This window comes from Mirounga angustirostris, unplaced genomic scaffold (genome assembly GCF_029215605.1).
Source record: "Mirounga angustirostris isolate CCGP_5_RB_7025 unplaced genomic scaffold, mMirAng1.0.hap1 SCAF_15, whole genome shotgun sequence".
In the NCBI taxonomy this organism is placed as follows: domain Eukaryota; kingdom Metazoa; phylum Chordata; class Mammalia; order Carnivora; family Phocidae; genus Mirounga; species Mirounga angustirostris.
Window position 1 is genome coordinate 485,024 of NW_026991723.1, and position 18,092 is coordinate 503,115.

Consider the following 18,092-nt stretch of genomic DNA (forward strand, 5'->3'; position numbering starts at 1 on the left):
ATAGCTTTAAAGTCATGCTTTTTATTTTAATGCTTTCCCAGGAGATAAAACGTACGCTTTTTCAACAAAATAAAAGACCAAACCAAAGTCTAGTCTATGCTCTTAATTTTACGAGGGGTAAAAATATTGCTCCAGTACCATAATTAGCATATAGCCAAGAAATTTCCAATGTAAAAATTAGTTTTAGCATAAATTATCTTGCAGTTAAATCAGTTGGCCCCCCCTTTATTTTAGTTACGTATGATAAATATCCAAGTCTGATAAATCAGCTTTTAAAAAACACGTTTGATTTGTAATTCGGAGTTTGATGGTAAAAGATACATTTGCTAAATTAAGGAAACTATAAAATTTTTTTTGTGATTTTTGAAAGTTTAAATGGTATTTTTATTTTTTAAAATTTTTATTTAACAGAGAGCTAGACAGCGAGAGAGGGAACACAAGCAGGGGGAGTGGGAGAGGGAGAGGGAGAAGCAGGCTTCCTGCGGAGCAGGGAGCCCGATGCGGGGCTCGATCCCAAGACCCTGGGATCATGACACGAGCTGAAGGCAGACGCTTAACCACTGAGCCACCCAGGCGCCCCTAAATGGTATTTTAGATAACTATATGACCATCGTAAAGATTCACTTTCATTTTATCACTCTTTGGTGCACTCAGCACTCAAGGTAACATTTCTTTCTCCTCTAAACTAAAAATCCCATAAATATGGATATGGATAAATATTTTATTACAAAACAGAAAAGAATACCAATTTGTTCTCTTTTCTATTCAAAATTGTAGGGTCTTTCAAATTAAAGCTTGGAAAAACTAAGACGTGAATGCTCATGATTTTATTTGAATGTGAATTATTTTACATTTACTTGTGATATTCTCTGGTTTTGGCTGATATAAATTGTCAGTTTTATGGCTTTAAGGATACAATAAAAACTTTAGAGTCTTTGCATATATCTAATAATGAAACAAATACTGATTTGTTTTGCACAGTGTGGCAGGTTTGTTGAGAAGTGAACAGGATAGATGTTAAATGTCAGATTTAAAGAGTCCTAAAGATTGGGTGTTTTACTAATGACATACACAGTGTGATCCTTTGTAACTTTCATAGAAAATTATACTGTGAAGTATAATGTCTTTCCTTGGGAAGTCATGACCAGTGAATACAGTTTTATTGGCGTTCATCCATGGAGTAAGTTTTCTGGACACCAGTTTTCTGCCAGAAGTGCAGACAAATGCACTCAGACTCCTAAACTCCATTTTTCCCCTGGAGTACTTCCCTGGTTGGCAGTGATCTAACTTCTGTGGACCTCAGTGTCTTTATCTGCTGGGCTAGAATCTAGTCACTACAGAGCTTTTCAGCCTCAGCACTATTGAAATCTTGGAGTAGATAATTCTTTGTGGTGGGGGCTGTCCTGTGCATCGTAGGACATTTTGCAGCATCCCCGCTCTCTGCCCACTAGACGCCAGTAGCATTCCTCCACCCCTCACCCCCATCAGCCATGACAACCAGTATTTTCTCAAGACGTTGTCCCTTTGAATGACCAAACACATACTTCTTACAAATCACAGTACGGCGTCCATCCCTTGGTCCTTGAACGGGGATCCCTCACAGCCAAACAGTGATAAAAATCGAGAGATGCTGGTGCACGACAGAATCCCATTCAGTTATTAATAACTGTTCAGCCCATCATCAGATCTTATGAAAATGTCTCCCAGGGCGAGGCCACTCAGGTTTGCAGGCTTCTGTGCATTCTTGTCGGGTTCTAAAAGCGGGGTGGTTTCCGTAACGTCAGGCTTCACCCTTTCAGGTGTCTGGTGTAATCGAGCTGCTCTGAGCCTCTCTTGAGACGTCAGTGTAATACTGGATTTCCCTCATTACATCACCTACTACGTTTTTTTTTGTTTTTTGTTTTTTTTAAAGATTTTATTTATTTATTTGAGACAGAGAGAATGAGAGAGAGAGCACATGAGAGGGGGGAGGGTCAGAGGGAGAAGCAGACTCCCCGCCGAGCAGGGAGCCCGATGCGGGACTCGATCCAGGGACTCCAGGATCATGACCCGAGCCGAAGACAGTCGCTTAACCAACTGAGCCACCCAGGTGCCCCTCACCCACTACGTTTTGTTCTCTGCATTTGTACCCAAACTGCCCCATCTCAGGAAGGGGTGTTGGGTCCGGCCACGGTGCTGGTCTGGGTGCAGGCAGCACTGCTAGTAGGTGAGTCTGACCCCCTCAGTCCACGTCTGTTCAGGCGAGTTACACAGATGCAGAACTGGAGGTGCATCCTTGGCACCAGGCAGGGTGGCTGCCCTCCCTGTTAGCCCCACCGTTAGCCCCACTTTTGCCAAGCAACCCTTGGAAGTTCTGACAGAAAGGCTGGAAACATGGAATTGTCCCTGCTCCCAGCCCTTGTAGTTGCAGCCCTGGTCCCCTGACCGCTGCATCCATTGGTGATGTGGGGAAGGAAGACCACTGTCCCTTTCTCCCCCGCTTTCCCAGACCCGCGAGAAACGCAGGACTGTATCCAGTGGGGACACTCCTCCAGCCCCACTCATGTTCACGTGGAGTGTGAGCACACTTGTGAAGGCTTGTAAGCCAGCCCTTCATATTTTTATCTCCCCCGTTTTAGACAACCAGTGCTTTAATTACTCATTCCAGTTCTCTATGAAACTCTTTCTCTGAGCTATTTCTCTCTGCTGGTTGTTGGACATCATGTGAGTTCCTTGGTCTGAGGAGATGACAGTTGGCTGTGGAATATCTTCTTTTCTGGTTTTCTGTATCTCTCTGAGCATTTGCATCTATCACCAGGTCAGCAAAGCCCAGGCCAGAGTCAGTAGCTCTTCCTGTCAGGACCCCTTTGTAGCCCCTAGGGCTACCACATGAGTCTGCATTGCCAGCCATGTTCAAGACCACGGTCTCTGCCACACGGCCACCTATAGTCTCTGTCTCTCTTGTTGCCAGAACAGATCATATTGGCATTTTGTACCTCAGAGGGTGCAAGAGATTCTAGCTTCAGCCCATCTCCACACTGCTGCAGTCCCCCCCACGCACTCATTTCGTGGGCCCAGGCAGCCATCTCTAGGGAGCGCATGGGGATAGATGCATGTCAGATCCACTCATCTTCCAAGACTGGAAGGCAGGTTTCCTGGTGGGTGATTGACATGTCCAACATTAATACCCACAATTATTTCCATGAGACTGTGCCCCATGTGGACATTCCTTTAATAGGCCAAGATCCCATTACCGTCCTACTGATCATATGGCTGGGCCATTGGCCGCTGCCCGTGAGTCAGTAAACACCCACACAGAGGGGCTCTTAACATTGTTCTGTTCGTCCGTTGCCACTAGGAAAACAGCATACAGCTCAGCACACCATGCTGATGTGTTTGTATATTCTTCAGTCAGAGTGGTGGCCTTCCAGACAGGATGTTGTTCATTCACCTTGGAACTGCTCTCCATAAACCAGGCAGCTCTTTGTTCTTGGTAGAGAGCTGTCCTATGGACAGTCTGGACAGTAGAGTCCAGCAGCCCCTTGCGCAGCTCCAGAATCACTCCCTGGGGCAGGGGGGTGGTCCCTGCTCATAAAAATCCCCTCCTGAAGTTCCCCATGCACTGCCATCCCCATTAGGGAGTTCCTCAAGCATCATCCGAGACATGGTATTTCAGGTTTCAAGACCCTTTTATGTCCTTCAGTCCTAGGGGTGGCTTCCATTAATAATGTCCAATAGAAAGGTAGTAAAGCCCCTCAAATATTAATTCTCTTGTCCAGAGTTCCTGCAGTCAGCACTGGGAGGCGCTCACAGGCTCTTGCCAGAGGCCCCATTCTAGGCTCCACAAAGGGCCATTGCGCAGAGAATTGTCCCTACCAGCACTCCAGCTTTGGAAGTTCCAAACACTTACCTTTACCAGTTTATTAAAGATTGTGACAAAGGATCTGAATCCACAGTGAGTTGAAGAGATGTATAGTGCAGTGTCTAGGGAAGGCACAAAGCTTCACGTGCACCCCAATTCTGGCATCTCCTGTTCAACTGGAAGCCCCCCTTTTATGGAGGCTTCTTTATGCAGTCCTAATTGACCAAGTCATTGGCCATTGGCCAATTCAACCTCTAGCCCCTCCCCCTCCCCCAAGATTGCAGGTGGCCTTGGGACTGAAAACTTGATCTTCCTGGCAGCCAGTGCACCCCCCTCTTGAGGGGGTCCCCTAAAGTCATCTGCATTAACATAACAAAAGACACCTTAATCACTCTCTAAGCTTAGGAAATTCCAGGGGTTTTGGGAATTGTGGGCCTGGAACCATGAATGTGAAGACCCAATATATCTTTCTTATAAATCACAGTATCGCACCCTGGAGGGCAAAATTACCACCACTGAGAATCATTGAGTTACTAGATATTTATAGTCCCTTTTAGGCAACATTCTAGGATTTTATGGAAAGTCTTATGATCTCCATCCCAAATCTTCTTATGCCTGAAGCCTAGTCATGTGGTCAGGTGAGATAAAGTGAGAACCCAAGTATTTACCAGACCAAAGGGTGAACTTTAATGGGGGAGGAGTTATGACCTGATGTGAGGAAGGATTCATGTTAAAAACTTACTGTACTTGTGAGTTTTTCCAAGTAGTACATAAATCCCCATATAGTAAATTCGCAGCCTAACTAAGCCTGTAAAGTAATATAAGTTCCATGTAATTTCCATGAGACTGTGATATTTACTTGCTAGGCATAGTTTATTTATTTAGGAATTTGGAACATATGAGAAACTTTAGGATTTTTTTAGCTGTTATGGTTTAATTTTGTTTCCAGCTGCTGTTATTCTTTATTTCCAAGAATTAGGGGGAAAAATGGATTTGGAATCAGGAAACCAGGGCTTTAGTTCTAGCCGTCCTTTGGGTCCTATGAATTCTTTGCAACAGTAACAGTATACAGGAGAGACTAGGTTTATTTCTTCTGTTTTTCCCCCTTGGAGTTGGTTAAGTATGTTACATGATATGAACACATCTGCACTTTATTTAGTGGTCCCAACCAGAGGAATAAAGGGAAAATGTAGAGTGTTTCAGGTAGTATGTAAGTACAAGGTAAACATTCTCAACCAGTTTTATTGTGAGCAAATTTATGAAATAGACTTTATTTATATCCTTTCTAAAAGCTAATCATATATTATGCTTTTGTTTGTTAACTAAACCTGATGGGCTTTTGGAATATAGGTGAGGTTCAGTGGGGTGGAGTCTAGATCCCACAACTAAGAATTCTTGAGACGTCTTTGGTGCAAAATGGTGGTTTATTAAAGCACGGGGACAGGACCCGAGGGCAGAAAGAGCTGCTGCCCCCGGGCTGCGAGGGGTGGCTGATTACATACTATGGGGTTGGGGGTAGTTAGGAAAAAGGGAGGTTTCCAAAGAACTCGCATATGCTAAAGAGGACCTACGAGATACCAGAGACCTTGCCATTGTCAAGTTGAGGTTGTTTACCCCGCTAGTAAGGCATTGACATTAAGATAGTTTGGAACTTCCTGGAGGAACATTAAACTCTGCCCACTTCAGTTATCTCTCAATGGGCTGCAGGGTATAAGGTCATTTAACTGTATCTACATTTCCTTCTGGAAGCTAGGTTATTGATGATAGGAATGCTTTGTTCTTGTAGATTGCTAAGACATTTGTAAACTGAGGGACACTCCTGTCTTGTAGGATTGTGATCTCTGTAATTTAACTATTTTTCCTATAGGGCAGCCAGGAGTGCCAGAGGAATGTCACATATATCCCATGGGAGGCGGGGTTGTGGGGTGTCAGCTTCTGCTTTGTCCTCAGCTTGCCTTCTGTTGCCTCATCAAACCTGGTTCTGGAGTGATTTGGATTCATTTGTCAGTGGTCACAAATACAGTTCAGCCTAGTAGCTAACTAATACTTCTAAGCGTAATGAGAAAATAGGTGAATTTTCATTTTTTCCCCTGCTGTAACTATCAGATGAACTGGTTTTGTCTGTAGTTGTGGGAGATAATTGTGCAATCTTGATGTGCTACTTATGGAAGTACTTACTTTATTCTTCAATTTCTCTTAAGGAAAGCATTGGGTTTCATTTTGTTTTTTAATGACTTGGGGTGGGTATGAGTTCCTGAGGGCCATTTTCAAGTAGCAAAAGATGGTTGTTAACCTGCCTCCTCATTGAGCCCTGCAGCTGGGTGACCTATTTGCATACACACCCCTTTGGAGGGAGGAGCCAGAGCAGAGTTGAACCCTTCCAATTAGGCTGGAGGAGCTACTCTAGCCAGAGGAACCAGGGCACAGTGCCCAGGGAGGGGGTGGAGGGAACTGTGTTCCCCGCCCTGGCAGGCTGTCTAAGGGTGCTCTGGAAAGCTGAACTAGCAAATAGTGACCTGGAATATGTTTGTTTGGGGTGTAGGATGTAAGTACCCTCTACTCTCTCCCTAAGAAAACCTTTAGTTAAAATCTCTCTTGTTCACTCATCTTTTGTACGAATAGAATCTTGGAAGGAACCACGAAGATGCTGGTTCCTTGCTAGGGTCCCTGAGAACACACCTAGGTCTGACATCTGGGGGCACTCAGATCTAGCAGGCTGCTAGGCTGGCCATGCTGAAGTACTAGTTACTGCTTGTTGGGTACCTGGAACTGGCATGCACTTTGTTCATTGCTCTGTTACATAGACAAATTCTCTTTATTCTTTTAGTAGCCCTAGGAGAACCAGCTTCCTTGTAGGAATGCGGGAAGGGGAGCTTCAGAGTTCCAGATCTTACTCTGGCATCTGGCTTAGGAGTCTCAAGTCTGGCTTCTGCCAGGGCTTATCAGATTTCACGTTCCTTGTTTCCAATTGCTAAATTGTGCAGTTTTATTCTTAACAAAGCCTGTTCTCTGGGGATTTTAAAATATCAATATAGGAGGATAAAAAGATAGAAGCTCCAGAATTCTGAAAATTGGAGGGTTTTTTGTTTTTTAAACTGTGCAAGAGGTGAAAGAAGTAATGACCATGTCTTTATATTCATCTCACCTCGGGAGCTTGTTTTTCCACTCCTGCCAATCAGTTCCTGCTCACACATCAAGGTACCACCTCTTCTGGAAACCTTGAGCTACTTCACTGCGTCCTGACCAGAAATAAAGTTCGGATATCTGTCTGTGCTCCCATAGTCTTTTCATAGTTACTGCCATGTTAGCATTGTATTTCTTTCTTCTTTGTGTTAGAATGAGTTGTTTCTTCGGTAAGTTTTTTATTAACAGCTTTTTTTTTTTTTAAGATTTTATTTATTTATTTGAGAGAGAGAGTGAGAGAGAGAAAGAGCACAAGAGGGGGGAGCGGGAGAGGGAGAAGCAGACTCCCTGCCGAGCAGGGAACCCGATGCGGGACTCGATCCGGGACTCCAGGATCATGACCTGAGCCGAAGGCAGTCGCTCAATCAACTGAGCTGCCCAGGCGCCCTTATTAACAGCTTTATTGAGACAATTCACACCTCATACAGTTCACCATTTTAAAATCTACGATTCAGTAATTTTTAGTATTTTTAGATTTGTACAGCCGTCACCACAATCAGTTTTAGAACATTTTTATTCCCTCAAAAACAGACCCTCTGCTCATTAACAGTCACTCCCACTTTCCCTCTCTTCCCCTCCCGCAGCCCCAGGCAACCGGGAATCTTTCTGTCTTTACAGATTTGCGTGTTCTGAGCATTTCATTTAAATGGAGTCATACTATGCGCAGTCTTCTGTGACTGAGTTTTCACCTTGTGAGATGTTTTCCTGGTTCATCTATTTGGTAGCATGACATATCAGCACTTCATTTCTTCTCTTAGCTGAATAATATTCCGTTGTGTATATATACCACATTTTAATTATCCATTTATCAGCTGATGGACATTTGGATGCTTTCCACTTTTTGGCTCCTAATGGATAGTGCTGCTCTGAACATTTGTTTACATGTTTCTGTGTGAACATATGTGTTTAGTTCTCTTGAGTATGTATCTAGGAGTGGAATTGCTGCATCCTAAGTGACTCTAAATTTTGAAGTACCAGACTGCTTTCCAAAACGGCTTCACCATTGGACATCCCACCAGCAGCATATGAGAGCCCTACTTTCTCTGCCTCCTTGCTGATAACATCTGTTCTGTGTCTGTCTTTTTGGTTCTAGCCATCCCAGTGAGTGTGGAAGGGTCTCTCATTAGGGTTTTCATTGGCGTTTCCCTGATGGCTTCTCATTAGATTTTAAATTGTTTTAGGTTAGAGATAGTTGTATCTTTTTCTGAAATACCCATAGGGGTATTTTCCAATATTAGCTCGTAATGTTTAAATTTATAAGCCTATTTTTAAGAATTTCAATAAAGGGGGAGGTGGTCCTTAAATTTTCTCCCTCCCTTCCTTCCTTTTTTTTTTTTAACCTCTGTTGAAAGTGTGCTTTGTCCACATTACTAGCGTTTGCTCTGCTACCCTCACCCTTGTATCTTGAGATGCCAAGGGTGCACGTACATTCTGTTTCTTGCCCTTATTGCTAACCCCTACACACCAAATGCCTTGATGAATGTTAATTAAATGAATGAATGGAGTGTTGTTTGTGTTCATTCTGAATGGCTGAGCTTGTCCTTGGGGACAGGTGGGTGTTTTGTTTCTGCTAATGCTAATAACTTACTCAAAGAAATAAAGAGCAATAGGGGCTTCATTTTACACTTTATCTCCAGCAAAATAAAGACTCGCCAGTTGAAAACTCCTACAATAAAGTTTTACTTGTCTGGTCCTGGGCTGTTGTCCACATTGTTAATGTTTATTGTTTGGGTTCCCTGTGTAGGTCGCTCCATCTCTCTTCCTCACCTGAGGAACTCTGTAAAATGTCAGCTGATAAGTCAGGAGAGCTCATCACAGCACTTCCATCACCTTCGTTACAAGGCGTACTTAAAATACTTCGAAATGATAGATTAAATAATAGGTGCGTCTAAGGTTTTAAAGAAGATATCAAAGCTTGTCCAAATTGTAAAGGAACTCTATTCAACTTTAGCACCAATTAAATAAATACTGGCTGGTGCACATACATGTTTCTACTATATCGTGCTAGGAAAATGGAAGTGTTTTAATAAAGCTGGTATATTGTTGTGTGCTAAATTAACCTTGTGAGCAAAGCAGTTATTTATTAGCAAATCTCTATGTAAACTACAACAACAACAAAAAACTTTCCCTGGTGAGTTTACTATAAAAACATTTATCTCAGTTAAAATGGAAGACAGATTGTTTTGGACAATTGCTGAAATCTGCTAAAATATGGATTGTGATGAGACAATTTGGTGTTTTTTAGTTACCCAAATGCAGGTTTTAGAATTTTGTTGTTTTGGTGCTCTGAGAGAAATACAAAGACCTATTGATTTCATGAACCGACAAGTCTTGGAACCTTAGTAGAATGACCTCTTCTGAAAATCAGAAGCATCCTCTGTTGCTCTCAGTGGTAGGTGGGGATGGTGGATGGGAGGTGGATGTCATGGTGCTAAGATTTCACATACAAGTGTGAAAGCTTTTCTGGAGATCAGGTCAAAGAAAAATAATTGACTCCTAAGTGAATGGCTGTGCGTTACAGGAACATAAGCCTGGGCATCTCAGCCCTGACCTCCTCTAGTTCTTGACTTCTGGTGCTGCTGCTTTCATCACTCTTAGAACAGCTAATATCACTAGCGATGGCATACTTGCTTTTTTCCTCAGCTTGATAATACTTTGTTTAAAGTTTAGTTTTTTATTCCCACTTACGATTCGAATTTGTATTTCTAAAGACTTATGTCATTTTAAGTAAGTTTGAATCCTGTGTAATGATGCAAATGTTAACTTAAATTCAGTCTGATCTTATACGTGATTCTAGATACATTACTGTGAGCCTTCCATGTTTAATTAAATTAATATTGAGTAATAATATTGTATAAAATCGTAAACGTATACCTATATTGTTTCTTGCCATTCTTGACTTCCATAATAGTGAGGGTCAGTGTTTTCTTCTGTTGCTTCTTGTTCTGGACCTTCTTGGTGATCATCATGTTCTTCACTATCAGCATCATCCTGAAATCTCCTGAAAACTTGGGTCTTCAGTTGTATTGTTTGACCGTTAGTGCTTCTTTGCTCACCATAATAAATAGTGTGTATATGAGGGAAGCAGAGGGAAACGTATGAGCTTATTGGCTCTTTTAGCTTATTTTGGTCCATACGAATGTACGTTAAGTGGTGGTAATGCAGTGGGTCAACAGATGGACATATCACTGTAACATTGATATCTGAAAAATACAAATTAAAGATTAATCCTGCTGCATTACATCTAGAATCCTACATTGGATTTTATTAAAATATGAGATACAGTCTTATTAAAATACTTATAGGTAGAGTTAGGTTTAATTGGCTTTTACAGTAATCAAATAATAAAATGAAGAAAATGAAACTACAGATGAGTTGTATGTTCAAAGTAAATGATGGCTTTCAGAGCGCATCTGTCCTGATGAGCACTGGGTGATGTGTGGAAGTGCTGAGTCACCGCATTGTCCACCTGGGACTCACACAGCGCTGGCTAACTATGCTGGAACTAAAATTTTAAAAAACGGTGGCTTTGTTGGCTGTTTATTTGTTACATGATAAATTCTTAGTAGAAATCTCAAAAAGAAAAAAGTAAAAATCACCTGTAGTCCCAACCACTCAGGATACTCCTAGTTTTTCATATACTCTGCAGTACTTCTCGTCAATGTTCAAGGTGATAACATTTATTAGAAAAGACTATAAAACTTAAAAAAAAAAAAAAAAAAGACAAGACTATAAACTTGGACGCCTAGGTGCCTCAGTCAGTTAAGCTCTCCTGCTCCCCCTGCTTGTGCTCACTCTCTCTGTGTCAAATAAATAAATAAAATCTAAAAACAAAAAGAGAAAGAAAGAAAATAAAACTTTATAGCACACCTTCCTGAGGCCAGCTTTGGCCATTTCCCTAGCTACTTCAAATCAACTATTTTTATGTAAAGCATAGATTTTTTTTTAAAGATTGATTCTTTAAAAGGTCAGCATAGGGCCCCTGGGTGGCTCAGTCTGGGCTCAGGTCATGATCCTAGGGTCCTCGGATTGAGTCCTGCATTGGGCTCCCTGCTCCCAGCGGGGAGTCTGCTTCTCTCTCTCCTCCCCACTCATGCTCGCTCTCGCTCTCTCTCTCTCTCTCAAATAAATAAAAATCTTCAAAAACATTTTAAAAGGTCAACATACTATTCTTTTTGTCTTTAAAAAAGATAATGAAATTTTACATACTTTCAATTTCATTATATTCTAAGTATAGGTGTTGTAAATTTCTTGGAATATAGAATGCTTGCTTCAGTTTGTTGTGTCCAACACTGAGCTCTATAAGGTTGGAAAGATTAAAAATATTATATGGGATGTCTTGTAGTTTGTTGTGTGACATTCGTAGAGCCTGAAGTTTGGGAAGTTCATTGAAGTAATTTTCTGGTATAGAAGAAATTGAATTATTTTCTAAAGACAGGTACATAAGCGAAGAAGGCAGACCAGGAGGCATTGATTCTAATCTGTTATTACATAGGTTGAGCTGCATTAATTTTTCCATTTTGGCAAGTATTTTTTCTTGTAACATGGAATCCTCAAGATGATTGTAACAGAGATCAAGCATTGTCAAGTTTACTAGCCCATCCATGGCATTTGTCTGCAACCTGGAGATCTCATTGTAGCCAAGAAGAAGTCTTTCCAAAGACTTAGGGAGAGGAAATGGAAATTCTTCTAGATTGTTATGCTGTAGGTGAAGTTGTAGTAGATTTGACAACTTAGCAAACACACCGTGATCAATCTTTTGAGATGTAATTTTGTTGTGGCTGAGGTTGATTTCTTTAAGATGAGTTGCATTGATGAATGAATCTGCAGTCACAGCCTCAATTTCATTGAATTGAAGGTAGACTTGCTGTATGTGTGCTGGGACACGCGGGATAGTCTTGAGTTTGCGATTTTCACAGTACATTGATGATGGAAAATTGGGTGGACAGAAGCATTCAGTGGCACAGCCTAACACATGCTGATGAAAAGGAATTTGAAAGTCCTCATTTGGATGAAATTGGAATTCTGGTTGGTAGACATCATCTGGGTCTTGATCATAATCTTCATCCCATTGATAATTTTCATATTGGCAATATACTTTGACTCCAAAAAAGAGGAAGAGGACACATGCTGGACTTAAAAAGCCCATGTTCTTTTTTTGTCCTATTACAAGGAGGAAGCAAATATATTGTGGGAGAAGTGAGTAAATCCTAGAATAATTTTTGTGTAATTAACAGTTACTTAAAATGCATAATATATATATCTGTATTGAAATATATAAAAGAATGTCCAGAATAAATGGGCCATGCTCAAAGCAAAATTAATGTTTAAGTACCAATAAGTTGGTATTAAAAAAAAAGTCACGTTTTGCATTGAACCAGACTATATACCCATCTTTGAAGAGAATCCTAGTTTGTCTTGCTTACTATAGATTTACAATGATAACTTGACCTCTCTCAGCCCCAAAGCTGGGTACTCCCTCCACTAAAAATGTTGAGTGTTCCACTAACTATTTGGTCCCTTCAGTGATGGTCACTACCTATGAGAGGAGGCATTCTTGGTCCTAGTTAATATTAACCAACATTTTCCCACTGCAGCTTCTGTTTGTGGATGCTCTCTTCTGCCCTTGGAAAAGCATGAAACATTCCCTTTTATGTAAGAGCTTGAGATATTAAAAATAGCTATCATCTTTCCTCTTAGTGTTTCTGTCCAAGCCTGACCATGACTTCAGATTTTCCCCCAATGAAACCATTTCCAGAATCCGATTATTTTGTCTCTGACTCTACTTGAATAACTGCCTCAAATCCCAAATACACACAATATTTACAGTCTATAAACTTTTAGCTTCTAATAGGTTATTCTATACATTTTTCTTTCTTTCCACTAATATTTTTGAGTTTAAGTCCTAGAAAAACAGATACTGAAAACGCACTGTCTTGTCTCCCAGGAGTTGAGGTCTGGTGGAGACTCAGAAAGACAGGCACAGGGGCGCCTGGGTGGCTCAGTTGGTTAAGCGACTGCCTTCAGCTCAGGTCATGATCCTGGAGTCCCAGGATCGAGTACCGCATCGGGCTCCCTGCTCGGCAGGGAGTCTCCTTCTCCCTCTGACCCTCCTCCCTCTCATGCTCTCTGTCTCTCATTCTCTCTCTCTTAAATAAATAAATAAAATCTTTAAAAAAAAAAAAAAGGCACAGTACAGGGAGTAGTAGGAGGGTGTGTAAGGGGTATGATTTAAAGAGGGGAGCACTCAGCTTGAGAAAGACCATTAACTTGAAGTTGTGAGTGGTGGATGGTGTACTGGATGAGGAGCCTGAAGACCTTTATTTCCCACCCGTCACTTAGGATGGTCAAGCCACTTAACATGTCTGCCTCTTGCCTCATCAAGAAAATGAGAAATGTAATTGCTTGCCTGCTTATCTCAACTGGTGGTTGTGACAGTCACGTGAGATATGCATGTAAAAGTTCTTTGCAGATTAGAAAGTGATCCAGATGGAATAAGCTTGTTATTTAGGTAAAGGTTAAAAGGGGGGGAAAAAAAAAGAATCATACCTCTTTGATTCTGAGGCTATTTTTCTCTACCTCTCTCATTCAGGGTTTCATGAGAATTAATGTAACATGTCCTTGTGTGTCTTGAACTGACTGATTTCTATTCCATTAGCCATTAGAGTAGTACAAGCTATTTTTCATCATTGGGATAATTGAAAAAATATCTAAATCATTGTCTGTGACAGACCCCATTTGAGAAAGTCTACCCTAGATCCTAACATCCTAGATTCTTGTTTATTTTCTTGTCAGAAACTAAAAAATGTGTAGAATGTAATTATGTGTTAATGTGGGATTTGAAATTGATATTTAAGTAGAGTCAGGGACCCTTGGATCTTTTCTCCCCTCCCGTGCGCCCAGAGCGTCGGCCTTGTCGTTACCAGCGTGCAGCTCCTTCACACCCTAACCTGTGTTTATAACTTAATCCACATAGTAGCTCCAACTGTAGTAATTCCTCAGTTTCAGTGGGACCTAAATATGTGGATCCCACTGTGTTTTCACTGCCCTTCGTTTGTACCTCCAGTGCACTCAGTTCCTCTCAGTGGCCTGGACCCCACAGCCCATCACTGTTGTCACTTATTTACACAGGCCCCAGACCCTCTGCCCTTTTTATCCTTATACTCTATCAGTAAACTCCAACCCTGTTCCTTCAGTTGTCTGTAAGAGAAAACAGACCACGCCAGCTGGTCTCACTTTAAATTCATGACCACTCATTGCTGCTCAAGGACGTGTCCTTACTGCATTCCTTTTCCCTTGCTCTTAGACAAGCCTCTGAAGCCTCATTCCCCACCAGTTGGGATGATGACCTTGCTGCTGCTGCCCTTTTTTTTGACCAAGAAGATAGGATCAGACAAAACGATGATTGACTCATATATATGTTTTGTTATATTTAATCTCATCCCTACCTACAGAATATATCAAAATAGCAGTGGTTTGATCTTTTAAAACAACCTGTGATTTTGAAACTCATAGTTTTCTTTTACAAATCTAAGTAGACTACGTGCATTGTTCCTTTAGTATCCGTGAGATTCATGGAGGATGTGACATTTGAACCAGACTTTGAAGGAATATTAGGGTTCTCATAGAGGAGGACCGGGAAGATTTCCAGATAGAAGAGATGAGCAAAACATGTAAGCAACAAAGAGTAGGGTGTTTGGAAATTAGTGGTTAGCTATTGAAGGAGCAAAATAAGACTGTCACAGCTAATCTGGACCAGAATCTAGGGGGCCTGAATTCTGACCTGTGGGATCTGCACTCAGGGAACGAACACCTAATTTAATTCATTAAGGTAATTGAGCCATGATCTTCACACTGCGTTGTTCGTGGGTGAAGTAGGAGAAGGTCCTGGAGGGAGTGTGGTCTCCCCGTAAAGGACAGTGGTCAGTACTGGCTAACCCAGGGTGCCGGGAAGCTCCCACTGGGTCTGCTGCCTTAGTGACCGGTGCTAGACGTGTGTGTGAACATGGCTAGTCAACCACCTTATAAGTAGTTACTTAGTTTGGTTGAGTTACTTCAGTGAATGGACTGCAGTTACTTCTGGGGGTGAGGCACTGTATTTGTTGGGGAACGCAGAGGTGAAGGTGTGAAGATGTGGTCCCCTCTATAAAGAGCATACAGTTTATGGGAGAGACCCAACATGGCAAACCATATTCTCAGACAAGGGGAAATAAGGTTTACCGCCTAGACCCCAGTGCCGTGGGTTCAGTGGCTTAACCCTGCTTGGGGCAGACAGGGAAGTCTTTGTAGTATAATTTGGTCCAGATCTTGGGAGATTAGCAGGAATGGGTATAGAACATCCTATACATTTTACTTACTAGTTGATAATATTTTATGTGTTAATTTGTAGTATTTATGGTACTCATTATAATGGAGCATACTAACTTTTTAAAGTACATGTCCTACTTCACTTCAGTCTCACTGCACCACGGGGTTCTACTGTAAGGTTGCTATGTCTCACCAAGGTATGCGTAGAAGCAGGACAGAGACCTACAGCTGCACGGGTGCGGGGTGGTTAGACACGGAGGGAGTCTCGGAAGCTGACTGTTACACAGATGAACTTTGAAATGAGCATTGCTTATCAGAGCTCTGAATTTCATCCTTGTATTAAGAACAGTAGCAATAATCGATTAGTAACCTTACATTTGAGAATGAAAGTCATGACTCTATTCAGCAATGATGAGAAATTATTGGGGGAAAAGGAGACCTGGGTGATACTTCTGATACTGCACTTAAATGCATCCCTTTGACTTGGGATCAAGACCTCATTATGGGAGTCTCCCCGAAAATAAAGGGATTCTTTAGTGTTGGCCGCTTTTGGTCTTCCTGGCCACCTATGAAGACAGGCTTTCCCTAAGGACAATTTCTCTTCTGAATCATCCCCTGAGGACCTTGGCTCTGCAGCCCAGCCTGATCCCACTTCCTTTGACCAAGTCCAGTTTTCTGGTCTGAAATCAAACCTGTCTCCATCCACAGGCCCATTGTTTCCTATTCATCTTAGTCTTCAACTTCATGCCTGGTGAGTTTCCCTGTTATAATGACCTCTTACTTCTTTTTATCCAAATTTTCCAGTCAACTGATCTCTTCCCAGCCATTTGCAAAGCACATTTTTATTACTTCTGCCTTTCCTGGTCTACAATTTATGCCTCATTTTCTATAGGATAGCTCATAGCAAAACAGTTACACTCACCGTCAGCCCTCCCACTTCCTGACCTAATTTCTGGCAGAATCTAGAACAATGCACAGTGTGTAAGTGCTCAAACATTTGTTGAATGGGTGATTGGATTAATAAATTACAGATTACATCCTGTTATCGATGCTTGTCGCTACTAATGCTGATCATTTCTAGGTGTTATTTTGCCGCAGTGGTTTCTTTAAATGGACACAGTCACAGAGAACGTGGCTGTTCTCTCCTAGTGGTGTCTCCCATCACAGCACACTATTACCATTACAGAGTAATAGAAAAATAACAGATGTGAACAGGAATCTTTCAAGCAAAGGAAAACATATGTTACTGATTTTTAAAAGTATCCATTAATGTGAATTTTTCATCTTACAGCTATAAATGTTTCTGTTGTAACATTTCTCTTAGTTGCGAAAAAGCACTTGTGCCTTCATAAGGAAGTTCTAATTAAAATGAGAACGAACTTTGTTCTGGAAAGTTTAAAGTAATTGGAAAGCCTCGTTGCATTTTATTAAAGACTCAATTATTTTATTGATATGCCATAGAAACTAAGAAATAAGAAACCAGAGTATTAGTATATGGACTCAGATTTCTTTCCGAAGCAGTTTTAAATTTAACTCTGTAAATAGAGTAAAGTAGTGTACATCCCTATTTTACACCCAGGGCCTAAGGAAGTAAGACTCTCTTACTATTAAAAATATGAAAGTTTCAAAATTATTTTTAACCATAATACATTTAAATCTTAATTAACTGGAACCCAAGAAACTGTTTCCTTTAGTACCAGATAGAGCACTCACATCTTCCCTTTCAGAAAGAGGCAAATGAAAGCAAAAACATGTTACTATCAGGGATTTGGTCAACAGAGAAATTTTAAGAAAATTTCTAGTGAAATCGGTACAAATATCCTTCTTCCCTACAAGCAGAATCTGTCACCCTGCCCAGATGTATGGCTCACAGGCATTTGCCAGTTTTTGTCATTTAAAGTTGAGAGTGACGGAGGAGACAAAGTGATGCCATTAACGTAAGAATCATTCATTCTGAATTGAAAAGAAATCTAAACAAAGATTATTTATTGGGTAAATCTTAAATTAGAAAATTAAAATCATTATGTTACTGCTTTCTCTGAATATTTGTACTAATCAAATTTTAATGTAGCTTTTATCAGATATTACCTCCAAATATTGTGCTTTTATGATCTATTTTAATGTTAAACAAATCAAATATACTTAAAAAGTTTTAACAGTAGGAACAATTTCTTTAAAAAATTGAAAATTATTTTATCATCATACCTGTTGAGTTTGCTTTAGTTTTCAGGGGTTGATGAATTTGCAAATCCTGTAAATTGAATCAGATATTCCTAAATTCTTTAACTGAGTCTCTTAAAAATCCACAGTAACTGTGTGTCCAGACAAGGCTGTCCTTGAATTACTGTAGCAATTTAAGCAAATATAATCTGCTTGGAAAACACTTGGGTTGAATTAAAATTATGTATTCCTTTTCATTATCCAAAACTTTGTGGATTCAAATTGAGATGCTTGTGCTGTTGGTCACATTTATGTGGCTTACTTCCCTTTCTTTTCCCCTTAATTTTGGTTTGAGGTGTGGCAAGAATTTCCTCTAATATGAAAGGCAAACAGAACTAAATGAAACAGCATGTACTGATTACTGTTTTTATTTTCATTTTCATGCCAAGGAATTCTCCAAATTAAGGTCGCCTATAACTTGGAGCTCAGTGTCTCAGCATTTTAAGGTGGAATTCAAGAGTGGTCTTGAAATGTCCTTTGTCTGAAACCTCACATTCACACCAGGGCTTTCCTTTATCGAAGACAAGCAACCCAGATTAGA

At 40.8% G+C, this 18,092-nt stretch overlaps 2 protein-coding genes across 3 annotated transcripts in view; one reads left to right on the forward strand and one right to left on the reverse strand.

Annotated features, from left to right (window-relative positions):
- The window catches only part of CENPP (centromere protein P), a 238,457-nt gene that overhangs the window by 93,774 nt on the left and 126,591 nt on the right, over nt 1-18,092 (forward strand). The window lies entirely within an intron of this gene.
- On the reverse strand, nt 7,521-17,809 carry OMD (osteomodulin). Its single transcript, XM_045882074.3, has 3 exons — nt 17,537-17,809; nt 11,234-12,187; nt 7,521-10,227 (listed from the first exon to the last, which is right to left on the reverse strand). Exons 2-3 carry the CDS (start codon nt 12,171-12,173, stop codon nt 9,899-9,901), a joined length of 1,269 nt encoding a protein of 422 aa, XP_045738030.1. The 5' UTR covers nt 12,174-12,187; nt 17,537-17,809; the 3' UTR covers nt 7,521-9,898.